This window comes from Pleuronectes platessa, chromosome 6, assembly GCF_947347685.1.
Source record: "Pleuronectes platessa chromosome 6, fPlePla1.1, whole genome shotgun sequence".
NCBI classification, from domain to species: Eukaryota; Metazoa; Chordata; class Actinopteri; order Pleuronectiformes; family Pleuronectidae; genus Pleuronectes; species Pleuronectes platessa.
In genome coordinates, this window is record NC_070631.1 from 16351711 (window position 1) to 16372981 (window position 21271).

Genomic DNA, 21271 nt, shown 5'->3' on the forward strand with positions numbered 1-21271 from the left:
TATTACTTTGACTTTGAATGAATAGTTTCTTTTCTTCAGCGCTCTGGGGCCGATTCAAAAGAGCTGTTTAAGTGCTTTTCTGTTTCCTCTCATCTCAACTGGAAAATATATAAATCCACTCGTTACATAATTTTTACTATTCATAGTTCTGTACATGGTACTGTATAGTTAAAAGATTTGTATGCAATTCTAAATCAAACACTGTGCCTCACAGTGGCACCTTTTTTTCTTTACCTCTGAGCGGGAAGAGCAGGCTGTAGAGCTTCAGAAACAGCCCAGTCACACACTTCTCCCTCTCTCACACACACACACACACACACACACACACACACACACACACACACACACACACACACACACACACACACAACCAACCAACCATGATGGATCACAAAACAGGCAGTGTACAGAAAGACAAAGCCGCCATTTAAGCTCAGCAGCCCACTGTTCTTTTCTGTCGTCCGTGGCATAAATCTCAGTCAAGGCATACAGAGAGCTTCCTCAAAGAGGGCTGGGGGGGGGGGGGGGGGGGTTATTTGTTTTACTCTGTGGGCAGTCGGCAGGAGGTGGATGGTGGGGATCTCACCTTGTCTGCAGGGAGCCTGATGAAAGTCATGACAGCAGAGAGACACTGAATTGATATGGATGTGCATGTGTAGGCCCTAAGGTGTGTGTGTGTGTCTGTGTGTATTTTTTTATCACCTCCTCTAAGGAGTTTGTTTTGTGTGTGTCTAGTAGAATTACCCCCAAATTATTCAACAGATTTCCTTCAGTTTGTATGGAGGAGTGGGGCATTACACATGAAGAACCCATTGAATTTCATATTTCCCTCATTTCTCAGAGAGTAATTAATGGATCTTGATGGAAAAAAGTCGGGCAATGTTTAGGGGACTTATGTGTGTGTGCCATTTGGTGCAGTGAATTTAAATGTTGTATAGCACTGTTGGGCCTTTGCAGCAGTATGTATTCTGGGTCCGGGGACCCCAAGGCTCCTTAAATGGAGGGGCAGGGGTCCCAGGCAAACTCACTATATTTTCATCTATATGCAACACTTGGACAGAATGTTTCACTGCTTTAAATTTCAGACTCTTCCTGTCATAAACCATGAAAAGCAAACATCTTGTCAGATGGAGTCTGTGGTCTGGTTTGTGTAAGTTAAGGGGTCCTTGGATTTTGAGAACCACAATTCTAGTTCACAGTAAAACGTGATACTGTTCTGTTTACTAGATAGTGGTTGACCCTGGATCAGCCAATAGACGCCTTTCAGACGTATCTGTATAAGTGTTTGTTTGCTGATATGCACTGATATATATTTTTTTTATTTTGACAGAATAAACAATGCAGAACATATATATGCATTTATGTTTTTATATAAACCTTCTAATTCAACTTCTTTCTTTTAGTTTTCTAGTATTTTTAGTTATTCCTAAAAAGTTTTTGGCAAAAGATGTTGATAACGACATCTCAAGAGTCATTGCCAATTTAATACATGTAGGTAGATATACCAGTATCGGAAATTTTTACTTCTGAATAAGTATTGCCAGTGGCAAACCAACAATCCATAATGGTCGGGCTCTCATAGGAGATTGGTGTTATTATGTAACACCTTTGGTATATGCCTCAAATAAGTGTATGTCATTTTCTTCTCCCTTAGACATTCATATTCACATAAGCTTTATCTCTCTCTCACACAGACAGACACACAGACAAACACAGACACACACACACACACACACACACACACACACATTGGCACATAAAAAGGTAGCTGGGGATTGGTTCAACCACAACAACAGCTGCTCATGTCTGGTCACCGCCGTCTTTGCCAGCAGACAGCCATGCAGTCTGTGGACCAGAAGACACAGTTTGCTGGCAGAGTCTGAAAGCATGTGCTGTGTTTGTATCAGACGAACAAAAAAGTTCTTTAACATCTCATGAAAGAAGAAATGAGGGGCAGGGAATGGTGTATTCTGGTGCTAGTTGTGAATGTACTCAGCAACAGTCAGATCTTGGCACAGCAGAACACGCAGGAAAAGAAGCGGCACCTACTGATTGGCCATGAGATGCTAGTAAAACTGTTTTAATGTTTAGTTCTCTGTAAAAGTTGTTCCTAAATATTTTGGTTAGAAATGTACAGGTAGAGTTAGTGATAACTTTCTTGTTAAAGAAATTCTTAAAACTCAGCAGCAAAGTCTGAATTAAACTGTTGTCATTAGAACATGGTCTTTTCTGCACATATGGCCACGATGAGCTCCTTCTCTCCCTCATATTGTTAAAATGTCCAAACTTGGTTTCAGCAGAAACTCCAACCAATGCTGCTGTTAATTTGCACTGAACGGCGTGAGAAGGGGTTTAAGGGTGACTTGCAGATGGAGGTGAGCAGATGTGGACTTGCAGAGGTGAGCCGAGGTGAAAGTTGTGGTGAAAGAAGCGTCCAATGAAACTTCACTCATTATCCTAGATTGAAGCCAATTATTACGATTAGCTTTTAATTGAGTTGGTTCCATGATGTGCATCTTTGCATTCCGAAACATAAAAAATAACTCTGCTTACACACTTTTTACTCATGTTCCAAGTGAGTATTAGTGATTTCTGGATATAGCAGGAAGCCGCTTTGTTTCCCCTGTTTTCCACTCTCTTTGTTGTCCATCAGAGCCGTTTCTCCTGCAATCACCATGTAGAACAATATGTTGACAAATGGGACTTGTTTAAATTGAGGAGGAGACCTTCATACTTATCCTGAATTGTTTTATGGCCTCAGTCTTATGAGGAAGGACAGATTGGGAAATACGATGTAGCACTAACGCTGAGCTGGTCTCTGGTGGGTGTCAGGTCTTTTAATCAAGCATCAGCACACATGTGCACACTCTCTGCTTTCACCTCTGTTTAGGGGCCATTATTGCTGCCTTGCTGGAGTCACTGGTGGGCGGAAGTGGAGTCACCATCATTGGGTACGAAGCAGGAGATCGTAATGTGCTGTGACATCTCCACAGACGTTTTGTGCTCCTCAGATATATGCTCCAAATGACCTCCACTTAAAACCCAGTGTCTCCTTTGTGTGTGTGTGTCCCCTGTCGATCAGGGCGTGTCTTTAAATGGTCATGAGGGGGGCCAATGAGAGGATGCCTCAAATGGAGTCGCACACACACACACACACACCCACACACCCACACCAACACACCCAGGCACACTCGTACTACGCAGATTAACGGAGTAAGCTGTGCCGCTCATCTGGGATAAATGCGGTCAGAGAGGGGAGCAGCTGAGCAAACGGCTCTGGCAAGAGGCTGGGAGCAGTGTGGCGAGGGAGAGAGGGGAGCAGGGATGATGGACTATTCATCCCAGCGCAGTGTTGGCGACCGGCTGCCACGTTGGATATGCATCAGCCCCGAACCTGGGAGAGTGGGTACCAGTGGAGGTAATGATTACCAGGCGCACGCGTATACTTTACTCAACTGCCAACATGTTTTTTTCTTCTTCGTGGGGCAGTGGGAATGGGAGCAGTGAGGGAATAGTGAGGCCAGATAAGGCAGTGGTACAGGAAGGAATGAGATCTCTTGATTGCTGCAGCTCCACGGCAATTTCACTTTTTCTGTCGCGATAAAAAAAAGAACAGCATTAAATATAAGGTGAATTAAGTAGGGGATATTTTGAGATTTCTCACACTTATTCATTTCAGTCTTAAACAAAAGTGACATGATTTGCAGAGCAGCAGATGTGATACAGTGGTTAAGTCATGTTTCAGTTGAGGCAGAAGCGGAGGTATTACACTGGGACATGCACCCTCGTTACGCAGAACATTATGAGACCAGATGGTCTCACGCTGATAGTCACTTATGAACCAATGAAACCGGTGTCGCTGGGACAGAGATGTGATCTGCCACATTAGTCCCTCACTGCTCCGTCCAGATGAAGGGACACACGGTGACTGTTTAAGTTTTCAGAGTGTAATTAGCCGCCAAGTTTGAACCTGAGCTCTAGATTCTGGAGTTTTAAGCACTTAAATGCAAAACGTACTTAAATTGAAATGTCTCTTAACAAAATAACCATGTTTATTGTTTTCATGAGGAAAAAAACAATCCACCGGAAAGGAAAGATATCCGACAGGTGGGGTACGACAAATATTCTCATGCTTTCTTCAACGACAGTGTGGTGTCAAACGCATTAGCCCGTCCTTCATCCGTCCACACAGAGAAATCAAAAGGCCCAGTGTAATTTTGCTTTCAAATTGAATTGTGACACTTCAAATCCACCCGGCTTTCAGAGGTTGTCATCTTCTCGACCCATTTCGTTGCCCGATTCGATTTACTTACACGCCCCTGAAGTCCTCTTTTCAGTGTCTCTGCAGGCTTTAGGAATTATCTAGTAAAAGTGTGATCCCACCGGCTCATTCCGCCACACTGACATTTCTGGGACAGACTTGTTGTCGCTGAACTTGCTGATGAAAAAACAACATTGGCAAAAAAGAATAAAAAAGTCTTTGGCCAGAGAACATGTGCTTTAAGAAGGATGCATCAGAAGGAATATCGCCGAGAGACGTCATGTTCAGTTTTGGGGATTTAACTTGTGACATGTTAAGAGTTTGTTTGATCTGGTTCTAGACACTTGTTCCCTTCATGTCCGAAAAAACAGTTTCGGTTTCCGGAAAAAAAATTCCTTTATTGACAGCTGGTCTTGGTGTAAGAAAACAGTGAATCTACACTGAGTCTAGAGACATGGGATGTCTGGATGCCATTCTCTCTTGGGGTTATCTTCAGATAAAATGTTCTTTCATGCATTTTAAGAGGCTTCAACATGATTAACTATGCTTTTCACGTAAACTATGTGTTAGATCCTGTATTTTTGGTGTGACTGTGACTTTGGTGTATCCTCAGTAGAGTGTATACATCCGCCAAGGCCCAACACTCCCCTACATTTGAATTCACTAGATCCAGATTATAATTTGGATATACACCAAATTAAATACTCATGAATTAATCAACACAAATTATGAAAAACTTAATGTTTAAGAAAGTGGAACAAAAATCTGGATCCACACCAAAGTGCAATGCGTTCTTCTATGGGTCAAGCACCTACCCCTTTAGAGAATGTCACGGAAAGCGGTTGAGTAGTTTTGGACTAAATTTGCCAACCATCAAACAAACGCAGATGAGAACATAACCTCCTTGTTGGAGTTAATGAGGAGCTCAACGATACTCAGCTTAGATTAGAAGAAGCTGGATGTGTGTCCTCACAGGTCATCAATACCTGGGCTCACAAATTTGTGTTTTGCGTTCTGTGTCCTCTACTGTGTGCACATGTAGAAGTGGACATGTAAACATGTAGTGACACCGAACCACCCCGCTTCACCTCCCTGTGGCAGCAGCAGTGTTGTCCTCTGCCGTCACCTCAGCAGTTTGGGCGAGCAGCTGACGGCTGTTATCAAATTCCCAACGCTCCTCTTCACCGCTCACGTCTGAAGTGCGGTCCTCCTGCCAGTGTCTCAGCGGTTCTCTCCCAGATCAAGGTTAAATCAAATCAATCGCCATGTCCACATGATTAGCCCTTACCAAAATGTTAATTACCCGGTGCCAGAAAGTGATGGGCAGTAGGAGACTGGCAGGGGGATAGGGACACTTTGACAGAGTGCTCGGTTATACAGTTGTGGTTTTGTGCATTTTCCCTTTCCCGCTTCTTAACTGTGAGGATTTGTTGCTTTTCTTCGTTTTCTCAGAAATGAGTACAGGCAATTTGAAGATGTCATCTCTGGGTTTGGGATTATGTGATGCGAACTTTTCACGCATTTGTGACACTGCTTCTGTGCTACTGATCATCCAATGGCAAAAATAATTATCCGAGAAATAGACGTATCCCTTTTTAAAAGTGGCCTGGTTGTGTCTCACAGAACCAACTGCTTTCATCACTTTGAACTTCAAACATTAAACAAGTACTCAGCTTTAGGTCAATCAATGGAACAGAAATTGAGTCAGACCGATTTCTGCTTTTTTTCATCTTTTGCCTAAAAGCGAGTCATTTGAAATGTAGCTCTGGTGTCTGAACCTTCCTGCTGCTGCTCTGCCACAAAATGACTTTGTCAGGCTATTTTAGCGGAGACTTCAAAGATTACATTTCCCCAGATTTGCTATTCTGGGAGTAAAATGGCATTTGCGGTGTAGCGGGCTTCTGATGGGAAATGTTCCTGCAGGGAAAACCGAGAGAGACAGAGAGAGAGAGAGAGAGAGACAGAGAAAGAGACAGAGAGCCCTTGCTCACTGTTACTTTTGGGCCCAACCATCCATATTCACTCTCTTATTCTGAAACAAACTCTGTTTAATCTCGTCTCTGCAGCACAGATTGACAGATGAACTCCTCATGTCCTCAACTTTGGTCACATTCTTGGTTGTGAGCTTAATCTGCCCACAGATTTTTTCCCGCATTATCTCAAGAACCTTCTTTAATCCGTGGACGTCTGTGAGCTTTCACTTTAAGCCCCTGGGGAGCCACACTTTGCTTGTGTGTGTGTGTTTGTTGCATGTTTGAATTCATCGCCGTGATTCTCCTGCTCCGGAGCATTCGCTGACTCGCCTTTTCACGCGTCTCAGCGACTATAATGAGTACAAGAATGGTTGTGACAGGCTTCACACAAGCTCCATGCATTATTAAGCTGATGGCCAGGTGGCAGATGCTAGAGTTTAGACCAGTGTCCCAGTGGGCAGAGGCGGCCCTCCTCCCCTTCACAATCACATCCCTTTCTCTGAATAAGATCAGTGATGTTCCTCTCAGCCGGTCCTCAGAGCTCACTGTGGCTTTTGTGGGTATCCTCCCAGTTGTTAATGTGGCCTCCCAGGGGCTTGCATTTGAAAGCTTCCAGCCACCCACAGCTTTAAGGGCAGAATGCTGCGCTGTGAGTGCAGAAACATTTACATGATCAAAATACCAAATCAACAACGGGACACCAAAGTGGTTCAGACAGGTCGATTTTGTTCCAAGATAAAACAAGCATGATGTGTGCACAGTGATATTCTGGCTACACATTAAAATATGACTTAAGAAAAGAATCTTAAATTTCAAGACGATGCTTACTGCTGTTTATATCGACAGAGAAAACACATCCGCCAAGTGATAATCCCATCAGAACCACATATGTATTTAAAGGAGATATTGAATAGAACCTGACCGATGAGGACTTGGGGGATAAAATCTGAGGCCGGTGTTGGGAAATAAAAATCATATATTAACCAATAATTTTCACTTTTCAGGATGAAATGTTCAGTGTTGAAATGATTTGCACATTATTTAGCCATACAGCTTTTCAATTGAGATAATGTTTTGCTGTTTGTAGTAGATTACAAAAAATATTACTTCTTCCCATCTGTGAACACTCCACATTTCTCCGATGCACGACGGGATAGATGGGTCGCCGGGAATCAGGTCAAGTAATTATGGACTTGGGTCGTCAACGTAGCCCCTCACATTGTGCTGCTGTATGCCGTTCTGTCGGTGCACAGGGAACAAGCTACATCGAGCTAGTTTTCATCCAAAACAAAAAGCATGAAGCGTCTGTCCAACCCCTCGCCAGCTGAGGCCCACGCTTTGGAATCCAGCGATGCTAATTGCAGTCATTAGCTCGGCTTTAGGGGAGCGGATCAGATGCTGTTTGGACATGGGCGTTCATACTGACACATTCTGCTGTATTGTGTAACACTGTCCAAAGCTAACTGCAGCACCATACTGGCTGGTGTAATTGGGATATGTTAATTAGTCTATTGGATGGAGTTTGTACTCTCCTGAGTATTGCCTTTGTGCGCTGCCCTTTTCTGTTTACAAAGCCAACCTAATGCTTATGTCACTGTAAGTGTGTGTGTGTTTGTTTGAGTGTGTGTGTGTGTGTGTGGAACGGAGAAATCATCGCAAAGTGTGTGTGTCTGTTTGTATATATGCATGCAACACTCTGGGGGTGTTGCTAATGAGCCAGTCATTTGTTTAACGTAATCACCCGCTAGTTTATGCCACCCGCTTCCCCTGGCACGGGGACAAGCCGCATTATAAAAAGGGCGTGTTTGAATCACATGGTAACACATCGACTGCCGCCAAGACCTATCTGTTCCCCTCGCCCTGACTCCCCCGCTCCCATCCTGAAATGGACCATCAATGCCCGGCTGCCAATGCGCCAGCCAAGCATGAATAATGCCATTCAGTAGGAATGCACCACTGGCCCCGGCAGTCTGATGGTTTCGGTTCCCTGCGGTAACTCACACTAAAATGTTATTTAGCGAAAAGGAGAATGTTTTTTTTCCATGACACTCAGCACACAACCAAGCCCCTGCATTTAAGGCACAAGCTGTCAAAAGATACCCCACATGGATGTACCTTTTTTTATCTACTTCACTGTGAAGCAGAGTGGAAATGAAGACAGCTCCTTGCATTTGATGGTGTTTTCAAACAAACGGTAAAATGAAGCTGGCCTTGATGTGTGTTCCAAATGGAGGGGAAGCTTTTTATTCTCTTTATTTTTTAGCATAAACTATTATATTATATATAATATTGTATGAGTGAAATGAAGTGAAATCTCAGGGTAAAGGGGTGACAGACTCTCACAACACACAGCTCTATGGGGGAAATATTCCTTTGATTATATTAAACTAAATCAGACGAGCCCTGTATAATCTGATGACAGAAACCAGTCATCTGCACATCAGTTGACAGTCTTCTTCAAGATAACAAACATCAACCCATCACCTGACAGAGGATCAGGTGCCACTAAACAAAAGCAGGCCTTTCATCACTCCTCAATATTGGGGTAAAAATAGAAAGGCCAACATGTATAATAAGTAGAGTTCCAATGTGTTTTAATGCGTGAAGGAATAAACACCTCAGATTAAAGATAAGCAGATACTTCTAGCGATATCTTTCCCTGCGCTGCACACACGTTTGGTTTTTGTTCTATCCTTCACGTCTCAGTTTTTGAAAGTAGGATCAAATTTCACTCGAGGAAAGTACAGTGCAATTCGAGTGTAACGAAGGGTTTAATCGGAGCTTACGTGGAGGAGGCTGCAGACATCAGATGATTGCAGGGCTGGGATCAGGCTGGAGACGTTCAGCTTCACAGTCATCGGTATCAAAACCTCGGATCATGTTAACCAGAGTACCATAACACCGGGAGCAGCTGAAACTGGATCAGAAGTGCAAGCTGCCATTAACAGTGGGTTTTTTTACCAACATAAAGTAAATACAAAGTAGGAAGTTGAATGTTTTTGTTTTATTGTGGACTGTCGGTGTATACTTGCTGTTCACTACGTGTATGCAGACAGCTGCTTCACCTATCCTGTGTCTGTCTGGTGTGATGTTTGTTCACGTCCTCAGAAATTAATGGGTTGCCTGCACAAGATGCAATTCCCACATAATAAGTCAGGGCATTAGCGAGTCCTTGACGGGGTCAGTGGGCACGTTATCAGCCACAGAAATGTTGGAGGGTTTTGAAGAACAGCTCTGTGACCAGGTCCGGGGAAAACCCACATTTGTATGATTCTTTATCGCCTTCACTGATTTTAACATCAGCCACATGTTGATCTCTTCAAGGTTGCCATCTTTATTTATGTTGCAAGCAAATCTGGATGGTCAGAGTCAAAGATTATAGAGCGTAGGGATTTTGCGATGTTTAGTGTGAACTCAGAGGTCTGCCCTACTGGAATCCTCAGGTAACATTCGTAGTACCTGAGCAAGATTATGAAGAATAAAGATTTTGACACAGACGGTTGCCTACATGGCCTTCGAGTTGGGTTTGGCCCGCAATTTTCTATCCGAACCCCTCCAAGCCTGTGAAAAAACTAACTAAGCCTAACTTGAACGATAGGCAATAGGCAAGTTTACACATGCTATGTCAAAAATCAAGTTGCTAGCCTTGCCAAACTTGATTTTTTTTTGTTTGAATCCCATTCACACACACCCATATTATCCCTCTAGACTTAATAATTGATAAATCAAGAGTAGAAGGCGCGCTCTGTGAAATGTCTGTCTGCCTTCCTGTATTGATGCACAGGATGAATATAATCACAGTTTTTTCTCCGGGATGATAATAGCACAGATGGACTGTGGCATATTGATGTCCTTTATTGTTCGGAGACCACAAAGCTCTGAGGCTAAACAGCACAGAGGTATTCGTCAGAGGCTGCACCATTAAGAAGCACAATACTGAGCAGATCATTGAGGATTATTCTTTGTCATGAGCACAATGATCTCTGGTCCTCCTCCTGTACTTGCGGCTCAGATATTAAGCTAAATAATGAGCGCATAAGCCTGCAGCACTGATATTCACCAACTTAATATGCTGCCAGACTGATCAGTGATTCCGCTGTTGTTCAGCCACGTGCCAGTGCTGCACAATATCAGACAAGTCTGTTTTTCATTTTATCTAGTCCTCTGAAACATGAAAAGCATTGTTTTGGCTGTGAAGTGTTTTTGATGTGGTATCGTGTGAGGAGAAGCCACAAAGGGAGATGTATGAAAAATGTAAATTATGCTGTCACAATCTCTGCGTGATAATGAGAAGGTCTCGCAACACAAGAGAAATTTTACTTCCAAAAGAAGTGTGAGAAGTCAGTGGAGGACCTAACCCTCTGCAGGCACAGTCGTAAGAACTAGAATCTCTCATTCTCTTATATCTGGCTGCTCTTGTCAAAAAGGCAGATGGTTGTTTGGAGATTTTAGATGTGGCTTATAGCAAAAAACACATTGGTGGGAGTTAAACTTGGTGCGGAGGCGGCTCCACTGTCTGATGAAACCACATTTACATCCATTAGACCCAGGTTTTTATTTGGATCTTCAAAAAACTGCTCACACACAGACTTTGTTTACATGCACATGAATACTCCGATATTAACCCTGATTAAGAAAGTACTGGGACGTGCCGTGTAAACAGCTCCCTGTTAACACTTATGAGATTATGAAGTGTTGTGATGGTTACAAGCAATATTTTCCAAAAAGTCAGTCATGCTCTATAACATAAACAGGAAAATGAATGTAATATTTTATTACCACCTTGTATACACCATAATTTAAATGATGTCTTATTCTGAATAAGATCATTAGCTGGAATATCAGTCACCTAAATATGTGACTTTTTTTGGTAACCAACAATGCACTTTTGCATGTTGTTCAGGTATACTCCCCAAAATATATGTGCCATTGTTTCACTAGGGTTTGTGGAAATTTGTTCAAGAGTTTTTTACGAATCCTGCTGACACACTAGCAAACTAACGGAGGAGGTAAGAATGAAATAAACCCTTTGAGCCTCTGAACTCTAAGGTTCTGTCTGTCAAGTCAAAGTTGAGGTCGCAAGCAAGAGGGAGTGGACATGGTAAAACCAGATGAGCATCTGGACTGTTTCCACTAATAGGAATGATTATTTATGCAGGCGGCCAGGAGGCCAGCTGAGTCCCAGGGATTGCCCTCGTGCCTTCTCCTCTGGGAGCCCGACTGTCCCGTGGAGCTAGGGGCCAAATCAATGGCTCTGATCGGGACTGCAGCTGCGTCTTCTCTGCAAACATTATCTCCCCCACCTCAGGAAATGCTGGCTGCCTTATTGAAACAGATGACCGCTCGTATTAACAGCTTTAATCTATAACAAGAGAGGAAAGCCATGCAGCTAAATGTGACGCGGACACATATACTGTAATAGTGTTTGTTCTGATTTGATCAGCACCATCTTCTGTCTTCATCCATTTAACACCTACTGCTTGTCATTTATTATTTCTCTTGTTAGCTCATGAACTATATGGGAGTCAATGTTAACTCATGACACAGAAGGCATAAGAAATCAATAAATACATATGAGAGTGTCTGAGCTGTATTCACAACGGGAGAACAAAGTCATAAATATAAATTATTTATAGGCTACATTGAGTGTGTCATACACAATGTATTGATAGTTCTTGTTTTATAGCCTGGCTGCAGTTTTTAGCCGCTCAGTCTTATTCTGCTGATGAGTAATTTCAGTCTAATCTCACTCCTTTCCCTCTAAACACTATTCATCACCTTTTTGAATGGTAGCAAACATGTTCAGTTTGTTTTTTGCTTGTGTAAGTGAATAATGTTTCCCATAAAGCTTTGCTACACTCTTATTCTTCCTTCCTATTCCATCATTATTAAAGTCTAAAAAGGCTCCGGCAGTCAACACAGCCTCTAATTTAGGGCAGAGGGAGCCAAGGTCGGCATCTGTCACAAGTCCAGTGAGGGGAGCTCCTCTCTCCCGCACAGAGCACTGCTCCTGAACGCCTCGTCTGTAGTCTGACCGATGCCTCAATCCCATTGTGATGTCACATGTCACACATCTTGTATCATCCCGTGTGCAACATGCAAACCATAGAGCAGCTAGTCGAAAGACAGGTAAAGCAAGAGCAGAGGCCGACTATGCAGATACATTATGCTCATGAATATGAGTTTAATGTCTCCTTTAACACTTGGTTTGCCCATGTTTGATTGATTCCTATTGACTTACATGCGTAGACTGCACAAAAAGATCAAGACACATCTCCACTTCCTCCCATTGTACAAAAATGAAGCCAAGATATCATGTATACAGCGCGGCCATCTTTCCTTTATGATGTCATATGGAGTCAGAGACTCTGCAGTAGGGATCCTGGGGAGGAGCTGTGGTATCGAGGTCCCTTAGATTCACACACTCGACCAATCGTAAGTCAGCCTCAGCTGCCAATAATGACACCTGATTTTCTAGCATAAAATAACTAATTAGAAACAAAATTACAGAGTGAACTCCGTTAATGATCAGAAACTATCTCTGGGAAAGATGGATTCGATATGGTCCATAACCCAACTGCTAACATTGAGGAGGCGAGGTTTATGACTTTTACTGCACTCTGCCACCAGAGGGCGATCTAGATGATTTTACTTTACTTTTTGGTCCAGTCACGTCCTCCGTGTTTATACAGTCTATGGTTGCATTGCTTTATGTTGAGTGACAGAACAATAGATTGTATAAAACTCAAAAACTTGGAAGTAGACAGTGAGTGTAACACCTTTGCAGTTAGTTTACGATACAGTGACACATATGGCCTGAGACTATCTGACTTAGTTTCACACTGTCTGCACCATCATCTTTTAAACATGCAAACTGCAGCAAACAAAAACAACCTTAAGCAAAGCAAGGAGTGTAAATAAAACTCAGGAAGTGAGGATGAAACTGAGTTTCTTCTGTCTCCCGGTATTGAAGCTGTGACAATCTTTGCTGACGTTGCCAGAAACAATTTGTCAAACATATTTTTCTAATAAATTTGGAAATGAAATATAAACACGCAGAGCGATGCTGCAAATTACTGTTTGATTACCAGAATGCAATCTCCGGAGGAAGAACAAATCACTAATTCAGCAAATCAAATGTGTCGTTACAGATAGCTTTGAGTCGTAATACATTTCTGCTCCTGGAGAGAAGACGCACACTGTGTTTTTTTCTCGGAAAGATACTGTTTCATAACGTGATTAGTGGCCTACAATAATCCAAAGGCTTTGTAAGTTGTGTCTATCTTTGGTGCAGGGAGGAGCTTCCTATCTGATGATTTCCTGTATTACTGCACTGTCACTTTCGCTGCAGTGTTTTGACATATCTCTCTTTTATTATGATCCTGTGTGTTTTTCCTAAAATGCTAATGCTGACACTTCCTCTCCTCTCAGGTCAGATTCAGGGCGTCTTTCCTTCAGTGTCTTTTCGTTTTAGGTAACTTGTCAATTGTGACAAGATTGTGACAATTTCAGCGTTGCTTCCTATTTTGAGAAATAAAGAGTGTTAGGAGTGACTTCTTCTATCTTCTGCATCTCATTATCCTTTCATCCTCGCTCCCTCGCTCTCCCCTTCAGGATTTCTGTTCGACAGAAATGTGGCCTTAACTCTCTTCTCTCTTCCCCCTTCAAATGTTCAACTTGGGCTGTTTCTTTTAAGCTCAGGCTGTTGTGTTTTCTGCGATTCTCTCAATTCATATTCGGGTTTGTGAAGTTTTGGTCGTCACCCTTCAGCTTCTCCGCCGGAGTCTTTTATTTGCCTGTGATTTGTTGAAAGGTTAGTCATTGTGAGTAGACTGATGTGCCCCCCCCCCCCCCCTTCCTTTCCATCTCAGACACATTCCCCTGTTGTAGGTTTTCATCCAAGACAATTTGTTAAACTTTGAAGTTTTCAAAGTGAAGAGATGCGATGTTCTCGTTCATAATGTAGAAGCAGACTGGCTCAGTAACTAGTGCAATGCTCACTGTAAACATACTGGTTTGTAATGGACTGTTTTCTTGGACTGTGGTGGTGCTGGTTGCAGCTGACCTGCAGTAAGTTGGACGCCATGATTAGATAGATGCCTTGCTAAATCGAGACCCTTTCTTTCTGTCACTCTGTCTTTTTCCTAAACCTGCGCTCGATCCCAACTCTGCAGTTTGTAGCAGCCAACAGAGAAGATGATAGGATTGGTCCAGGTCGTCCATGGAGCCTCGACCTACACTTGTCCCTGCCTCTTATCCAGAAAATTGCTCATTCGGTTGGCTTAGCCAGCTTGATGTCACCTTAGAGCCGCAGCCTTTAGGTCACACTGATAAGTGATTGACATCCGGGTTACCAGCTGATGCTTGGTCAGCAGGTTGCACTTCTAAACACTGTGTGTCTCTTCAAAAGACTTTTACCATCCTACAACTAGAAACTGCCTTATTTCTTTCAGTTTCATTTCACTCTTGTCAAAGCTTGTTTGGTATAAAGCGAATCGCCTGAAGCCTTTATGCTGAAGTTCATCTCTTGCTCTTCCTCGGCCCCACTTCAGGAACTTTCAAAGGATGTGACGAGTTTTTGCAATCTGAAACCGCTGCTGCTTTTTAGATCGTATTGAACGGAGACAAGTGAATAATGTGGCCTGTGACTTTCGGTCCGGTGGCGTAACAGATAATAGACACTTATTTGCCCGGATGATTTGCCACCTTTCCAGCCCATGTTCTGTATGTATAAAGCTTCATTCATCAAATCATCGGACACTCTCCGCCTCTGAAAAGGTATCAGCCGGCATCAGCGTAATTATAAACAGCTCACAAGGCGTCAGATTGACTTTCGGCAGACTCAGTCGGGCTTTCACTTTAAATCTTTAAGTCTTCACAAACGGGGTAATCTGTCATGCACTTGTCTAAAGATGAGATGGCGACACTAAGGACCCCTAAGAAGTCTGTAAATCTCCCTCTCTTTACCTTAATGTGGGAGCCCGTTTATCACAACCAATGAGAAGTGCATGCGTGAGGGAATCATAAGCTGTCCCAGGATTTCGTCGGCGTATATCGGTGATTTGAGGGTTGTTATGCACACTGTCACCCAAGCACTCTGCTGAGACTTTTCATTTGGTTTGGTTCATTTGATTTGAGCTAATTGGAGCTTTTGAATGGCTCCTGGGGAAAGAGGTGAGAGCAGGAGAGGACAAGCTATCGTTCTATAATTCGTAAGGAAACGTGTCAGACACGAACTTGCACAGGCCGGATGAGAACAACCTATTTTTGATGTGGTAATAAGAGACGTGTGGACAGAGAGGATAGAGGACAATCAACTGATCAACTGAAAGGAGAGAGAGAGAGGAGAACACATAAACACAAGATAAGACTGTCAGTGGAAGTTATTTAAAGATAGAGACCGATAGAGTGTGAGCGATGCTTGTTGAAAGTTTTGGCCAATTATACACCCACATGAGATTAGACAGAGTAACAACTAATTATGTATTATATCCCAAAAATTTGTCAAATATTATTTCAATTAAAAAGATGGACTCTTTAATTAAAAACTACCGCCCAAAAAAAACACTTCAGTTCCAGCCTCTCAAATATCAGAACTTGCTGCATTGTATTTTTTGATGTTAGACAAACTTTTGTGGATTTCTAGATAATTAGTAAGATGATCCTGGAATCCCCGACTTTATGAAACAACTCCCCAAGGAGGTCAGACTATCTCTTTTTAAATCTTCATTTTTATTTTATAAATATTATTTTACATTAGTTTTAGTCACCGTTACAACACCCTGTTTTGTTTTATTTGAATTGTATTCATTTTTTATCCGCTTTATTTTGATTAATGATTGCTTGTCATATACAGTTTTTTTTATTGTTTCGAGCATTTCATCTTGAAAAGCACACCTTTGTTTTTGAAAGTGCTATAAATAATTATAAATATTACTTGTGGACATTTTTTTTCTATCGATTTTTTAGATAATTGATCATGAGGACTGTGATTTCCAGCCTTACACAAAAGCTTGCAGTTCTCTCGAATTTAATTATTTCCCAATGTGTTCATATTATTGCTGGGTAGAGAAAAAAATAATAATTAGAATAATTAATCAGAAAATAAGAAATGCCCTGAAGATCACGAGTTGATGACAGTGTAAGATTATCCCCGGAGGGAAACTGTGCTTCAAGTGCAGCATGAAAGCAGCACAATGGCTCCACTGACAAGGTATTCATTTTGACTTTGTATGAAGATGATGAGCTGTTGAAAAGGGAATCTGAGCTGCTCTGAATCACCTGAACTGGTATCAAAGCCCTTCATTAATCCACAGCTCCAAAGTAAGAGCTGCTGTCTTTCCTCTAAGGATTGGTACCTGTTTAACATCGCCATTACTTCATCTAGCTGTATGGGCCGAGGGAGGACATTTATTTTCCTGGGTAATGGTTTGCAGCAACATCTCCAGTTCGTTCATTTAAACAGCTCTTCATCTCAAGTGCGTCTCAAATGACTCCACATATTGTGAACACAAGCTTATCTACATCTAACTAATCAACAATCAGTTACTGGAAGAGATGAAACAATATGTTTAAATAGGATACCGATTCAGGGAACTAGACTTGCACACACTAGAGCACAAACCTCTGGCCCAGCAGTGCCTTCATGTCCCCACACTAAATATCCTCATAACTAGGTCTAAAGCTGTATCTCAATTCAGAGGCTTCATCCTTCAGAGTCTGCATTTGATTTTGTCGTTGCCGGTCTGTCCCATTTCAAAGGCTCCTTCAAATTGGTCCTTTCAACCCTGAAAAACAAAATGGCCATCAGGTAGATCCTTCCTGGCCCGACTCATCAGAGGATTCATTGCTCTTCTGTGACTAAATTGTTTTTTCCGAAAAGGCTCCGGCAAGTGGTGAGATGTTCAAGGCCTGAGTATTCTGCTTCTACTGAACTAAACAGCTAACGGTTTACATGTGCTGAAAATGCCAAGAGGCATTAAAACGTTTTCATCCTGCTCAACTTCAACTCTGTTACTAGGCAACAGCAGTGAGGGCGGGACAAGCTGGTGACGTCGACCACGGAAAGCCATTGTAAACCAGACCGTTTCATTTGCTTTGGCTTTCATGTCCTCAGAAGGATGCAGCCCCTGAATTGAGACATGGAGTAAGATTACCAATGATAAAAAAAACAAGGAAACTTTGAGAAAATCTTATGTAAATACAACAAATAAACTTGAACCCCGTCAGTGCCGGCTCCATTTGCACTGAAGCTCCCTAAACTCCCGCAAAGAGGGCAGGAGAGACAGGTAACGTCAGGTTCTCCACTGGCGAGGTAAACAGACAGCAAACAGCAAAACACACAAGAAACCCTTGACTGCCACAAAATGCTGACTCGTCGGATTACCGTCCTTGAAGTGACGGAGAGCCCCGGAGTGACAAGAGAGCGCTTCACTGAGGAGATCTGAGGCTGGAGAACCGGAGAGACAGCCCGAGACACGGCAAAAGAGAAGGAGAGATCTAAAGACAGAGAGAGGCAAAGTGACAGGGCAACTGTGAGCTCAAACTTAAAAAAAGAGAGATTTTGTGGGGCAGGCAAGCCTCAGGTCCTGGAAACCTACTGCAGAGAGATTAATGATGCCAGGTTTGACCCAATGCTTGTTTACAAAGAGACACACAGCTGTTCTTACTATCGCTGTCTTCCCTCGCCATGCTGCAGGGCACGAAGTGGCCGACATGCGACCGCAGACAGGGACCTCAGGAGCAGAGGAAGTATGAAAGTGATGAAAAGATTGAAAGACTGAAATTTTGTTGTTTGTTAATATTAAAGGAACCATCGTATGAAAATTCCACTTTTGTAGTGCTTCTACATGTTATTTGGGATATCTGGCATGTCCACCGTCCCAAAAACTCTGAAAAAAACCAACTCCCGCGATTTGTTGTGGTTCCCCTATGTCCAAAACGATACGCTAGAGTGCGTCCAATGGGATCATTCAAAACAGGTCAATCTGAGGAGGGCTGTTTTGGGTAAAAAGGTGCGGTTTTAAATGATCCTTGTGGTATTTTGACAAAAGTATGTTACAGACATTTCATTCAGACCCCAAGGAACAATATCAACTGTGGTAAAATGGGCATACGATCGGTCCTTTAATAATGCACATGAAAACAGGTGGATGGGAAACGTAAACATGATAAGGACGGAGAGGGGAGTGGAGACTAGATGTTCTCCTGTGGCTCTTGAATCTCCGTGTTCTCTGGACATATTTCGTGTTACCAACGAGGACACGGGTGCAGCACCTGTATGTTAATAAATGAGGACAACACAGAGAGGGTGATTTTCCTCTTGTATAACCTTGACCATGCATGTCCCACTCAGCCTCTCAAGGTTGTAATAAGGACAAACTCTTTTCTGCCTCAGTGAAAACATGTGTATATTTTTTACCTGACACAAAGAGCCGTTAAGATTCTCCTTCTCACTCTTCCAGAAATCAGGTTTGAACAGATTGGACCTGATACACATTTGACTCAAACACATGGAACCCTCCCACCACTGCTGGATGTTGCTCCCCGTGCTGTGGTGGCTCCTCATCTGCTGCCAACAGATGGACCCACAGATTTGTTATGAGACAGTCGCAGGGTACAGAGTCAACGAGCAGCCTCACCTTCGATTTGCTGTCTACGGTGCAGGCATGAGGCAAACTACTACAGACTGATGCACTTCTTATTTGGAATTTCGAAGAATAAACATGACGGATGGATCTGTCTGTCTATTTCTATTTCAATTTCCTCCACAAGTGCTGATCCAATCAGCATCCAACTTGGTGGGCGTATTGCTGACGATGCTGAGTTAGGGTAGTTTCTCTGGATTATTGATTCTCCAGGAAGCTTCGAACTTTGTCTTCCTACATAGGAGTCTCGAAAAACACTGAACCTGTGTGCAGTGCAGTATCTGGACAATTTAAAGTATGCACATGCCAGGGATTTATGAAATGCCTTCACCTCAAGACATTAAAGAGCAGCAGACTTCAGCCGCAAACCCGACCGACACACACACACATATATACACACACACCCACACACACACGCAGACACACACACACACACTGCTTCCTGGAAATAACGCCAGCCAAGCAATCAGCCCCCACCAACAGGGAAGGGCAGTGCTCTACTTCATAAAAGCGTACACCCCACAATGCAGTCTGTGTAAATGACACCGACCCCAGTGGCTGCTGCTCCGGAGCATCTATTACAAGAAGCTGTTTTGGCTGAGAGGCCTCCCTTAATTTAGCTACTGTAGGTGACCTGTGACCAAACTGCTGGACTGGCTCCACTGTGCTGCTTTGAATATAGGACACACTCAAATCCACTCAGTCGGCTCGGGCAGGATTACATCTATAGTCTATGCACCTGACAACAAGTCCAGTCAAACAAGCTGCAGTGATATAAAGCAGCAATTTCTCACTTTTAAGAAGTCTTAAGTTTTGATTTCAGTTTGTCTGATTTTGTGTCAGTGACTTGCAACACTGAATTGATTAAGATTGATTGATATTGATTCATTTACATTGAATCAGTTATTTGATTTGTAGACTAATTATTCCTGCACTAATTAATTATCATACTTCATTAGAGCCGTTTTCAGAGTTTGACGTTAACATATGAAGAACACAGGAGGTTTTACGGGTCGGATGTGGTCAGGTTCTGGAACCGGCAGATAGAGGGTGGCACCTGGGTAGAATATGGAGGAGGCAGGACCGGACATATACACTACAGTGTAAAGAACAGTTTTTGTTTATAGCATATCAACACCGGCGTTTGACCTTATCACCAAAAGCTCTCAAATCTTTTCAACTGGAAATTTTGATCAGTATCTTCTACCTAATAACTTCCTATTTCATCATGAGATATTGTATTCTTTTTTTTTTCACTTTTATGTTCAATACAAATTGAGAAGCGTCAACAACATTATTTTTCTTCTGTTTTCACACATGGGCAACCTTTGACATCTTTCGAACACAGGGAGCTGGCATGAAAAGTTCTAGAAAGTCCCAGGAGCAACTGACCTGCAGGGATGGGCAAATGTGTATTAAAATAAAATACCAATTATCATAATTGTAGGTATGTCAAAATAATATTCTGCATGCATTGATATTCATTGTTATTACGTCATCACGTACCCATCTCACAGAAAGTATTTTCCAGTATCTGTAAACTCCAAAAATACATAACACTTAAGTATTTTGATACAAAATATGCATCAGTTTTCATTACACTTATTAATACAAGTTAAAAAATGCAATTTTGTATTTCAAATACTTGAACCAAATACATGTATCCTAAATAATACCCATCCATGCAGACACATTTGCATTATCACTTACAGCTTCCCCAGAAATATTTAATAAAATGTCTGAAAGCAGCTTGGGTCTGAAACCATAACTTTCTCTGTCATTTACATGTCAACTGTGGAAATGAGACAAACAATCAGCAGTGCCCGACGGCAGCTTTACAGGGACAGTCGTAGAGCAGCGTGGAGGCAGGGAAAGCAGTAGAGAGACTTGGCGGGGTCGGAAAACCTGTCGGTGTCAAGGTTCAAAGAGCACCAGCCCCCGCCTGTCTATCTCCTGCCTCTGTTGGCAGTGTTTACCCGTAACAGCAGTTCTTGTTGGTGCAGGCAGACAGAAATGTCAACACCCAGTACAACCGCAGCACCTAGAAAAACTCCCTCCACTTCTTTGCCTAGCAACACATTGCAGTGACAGCTTACATCACCGGGCTGGCTGGCAGAGTCCTCCGCTGTGATCCTGTCAGCGGCGAGCTGTAACTGCGGGAAAAAGGCAAAATGTAGAATCCGTGAAAAGTGACAGGAAGTGCTGAAGAGGCGTCCAGCTGACAACAATTAGGCCCATTTGGTGAAGCTGTCAGTGGGAACGCAGGCGTGAATTATTGTATGTGAACGCAGGTTTTGTTTGAAGTTGTGTTTGGAAGAAGACTGAAAAAAATCGTTTGTGTCGCTGTTGCTTTGACTTGTGTGGGTGTTGTGATGGCGACACACACACAC

The 21271-nt window shown here is 42.7% G+C and overlaps 1 protein-coding gene across 5 annotated transcripts in view; it reads left to right on the forward strand.

Annotated features, from left to right (window-relative positions):
* LOC128442598 (kazrin) overlaps window positions 1-21271 on the forward strand; it is a 111317-nt gene that overhangs the window by 24953 nt on the left and 65093 nt on the right. Inside the window, exon 1 of one of the 5 annotated variants that reach the window (XM_053425141.1) lies at window positions 3289-3418. The exons of the other annotated variants lie outside the window; for them this stretch is intronic. Coding sequence (XP_053281116.1) covers window positions 3325-3418 — 94 coding nt within the window. The 5' untranslated portion in view covers window positions 3289-3324. Of the gene's footprint in view, window positions 1-3288; window positions 3419-21271 lie in introns of those variants that run through there. 5 annotated transcript variants of the gene reach the window in all.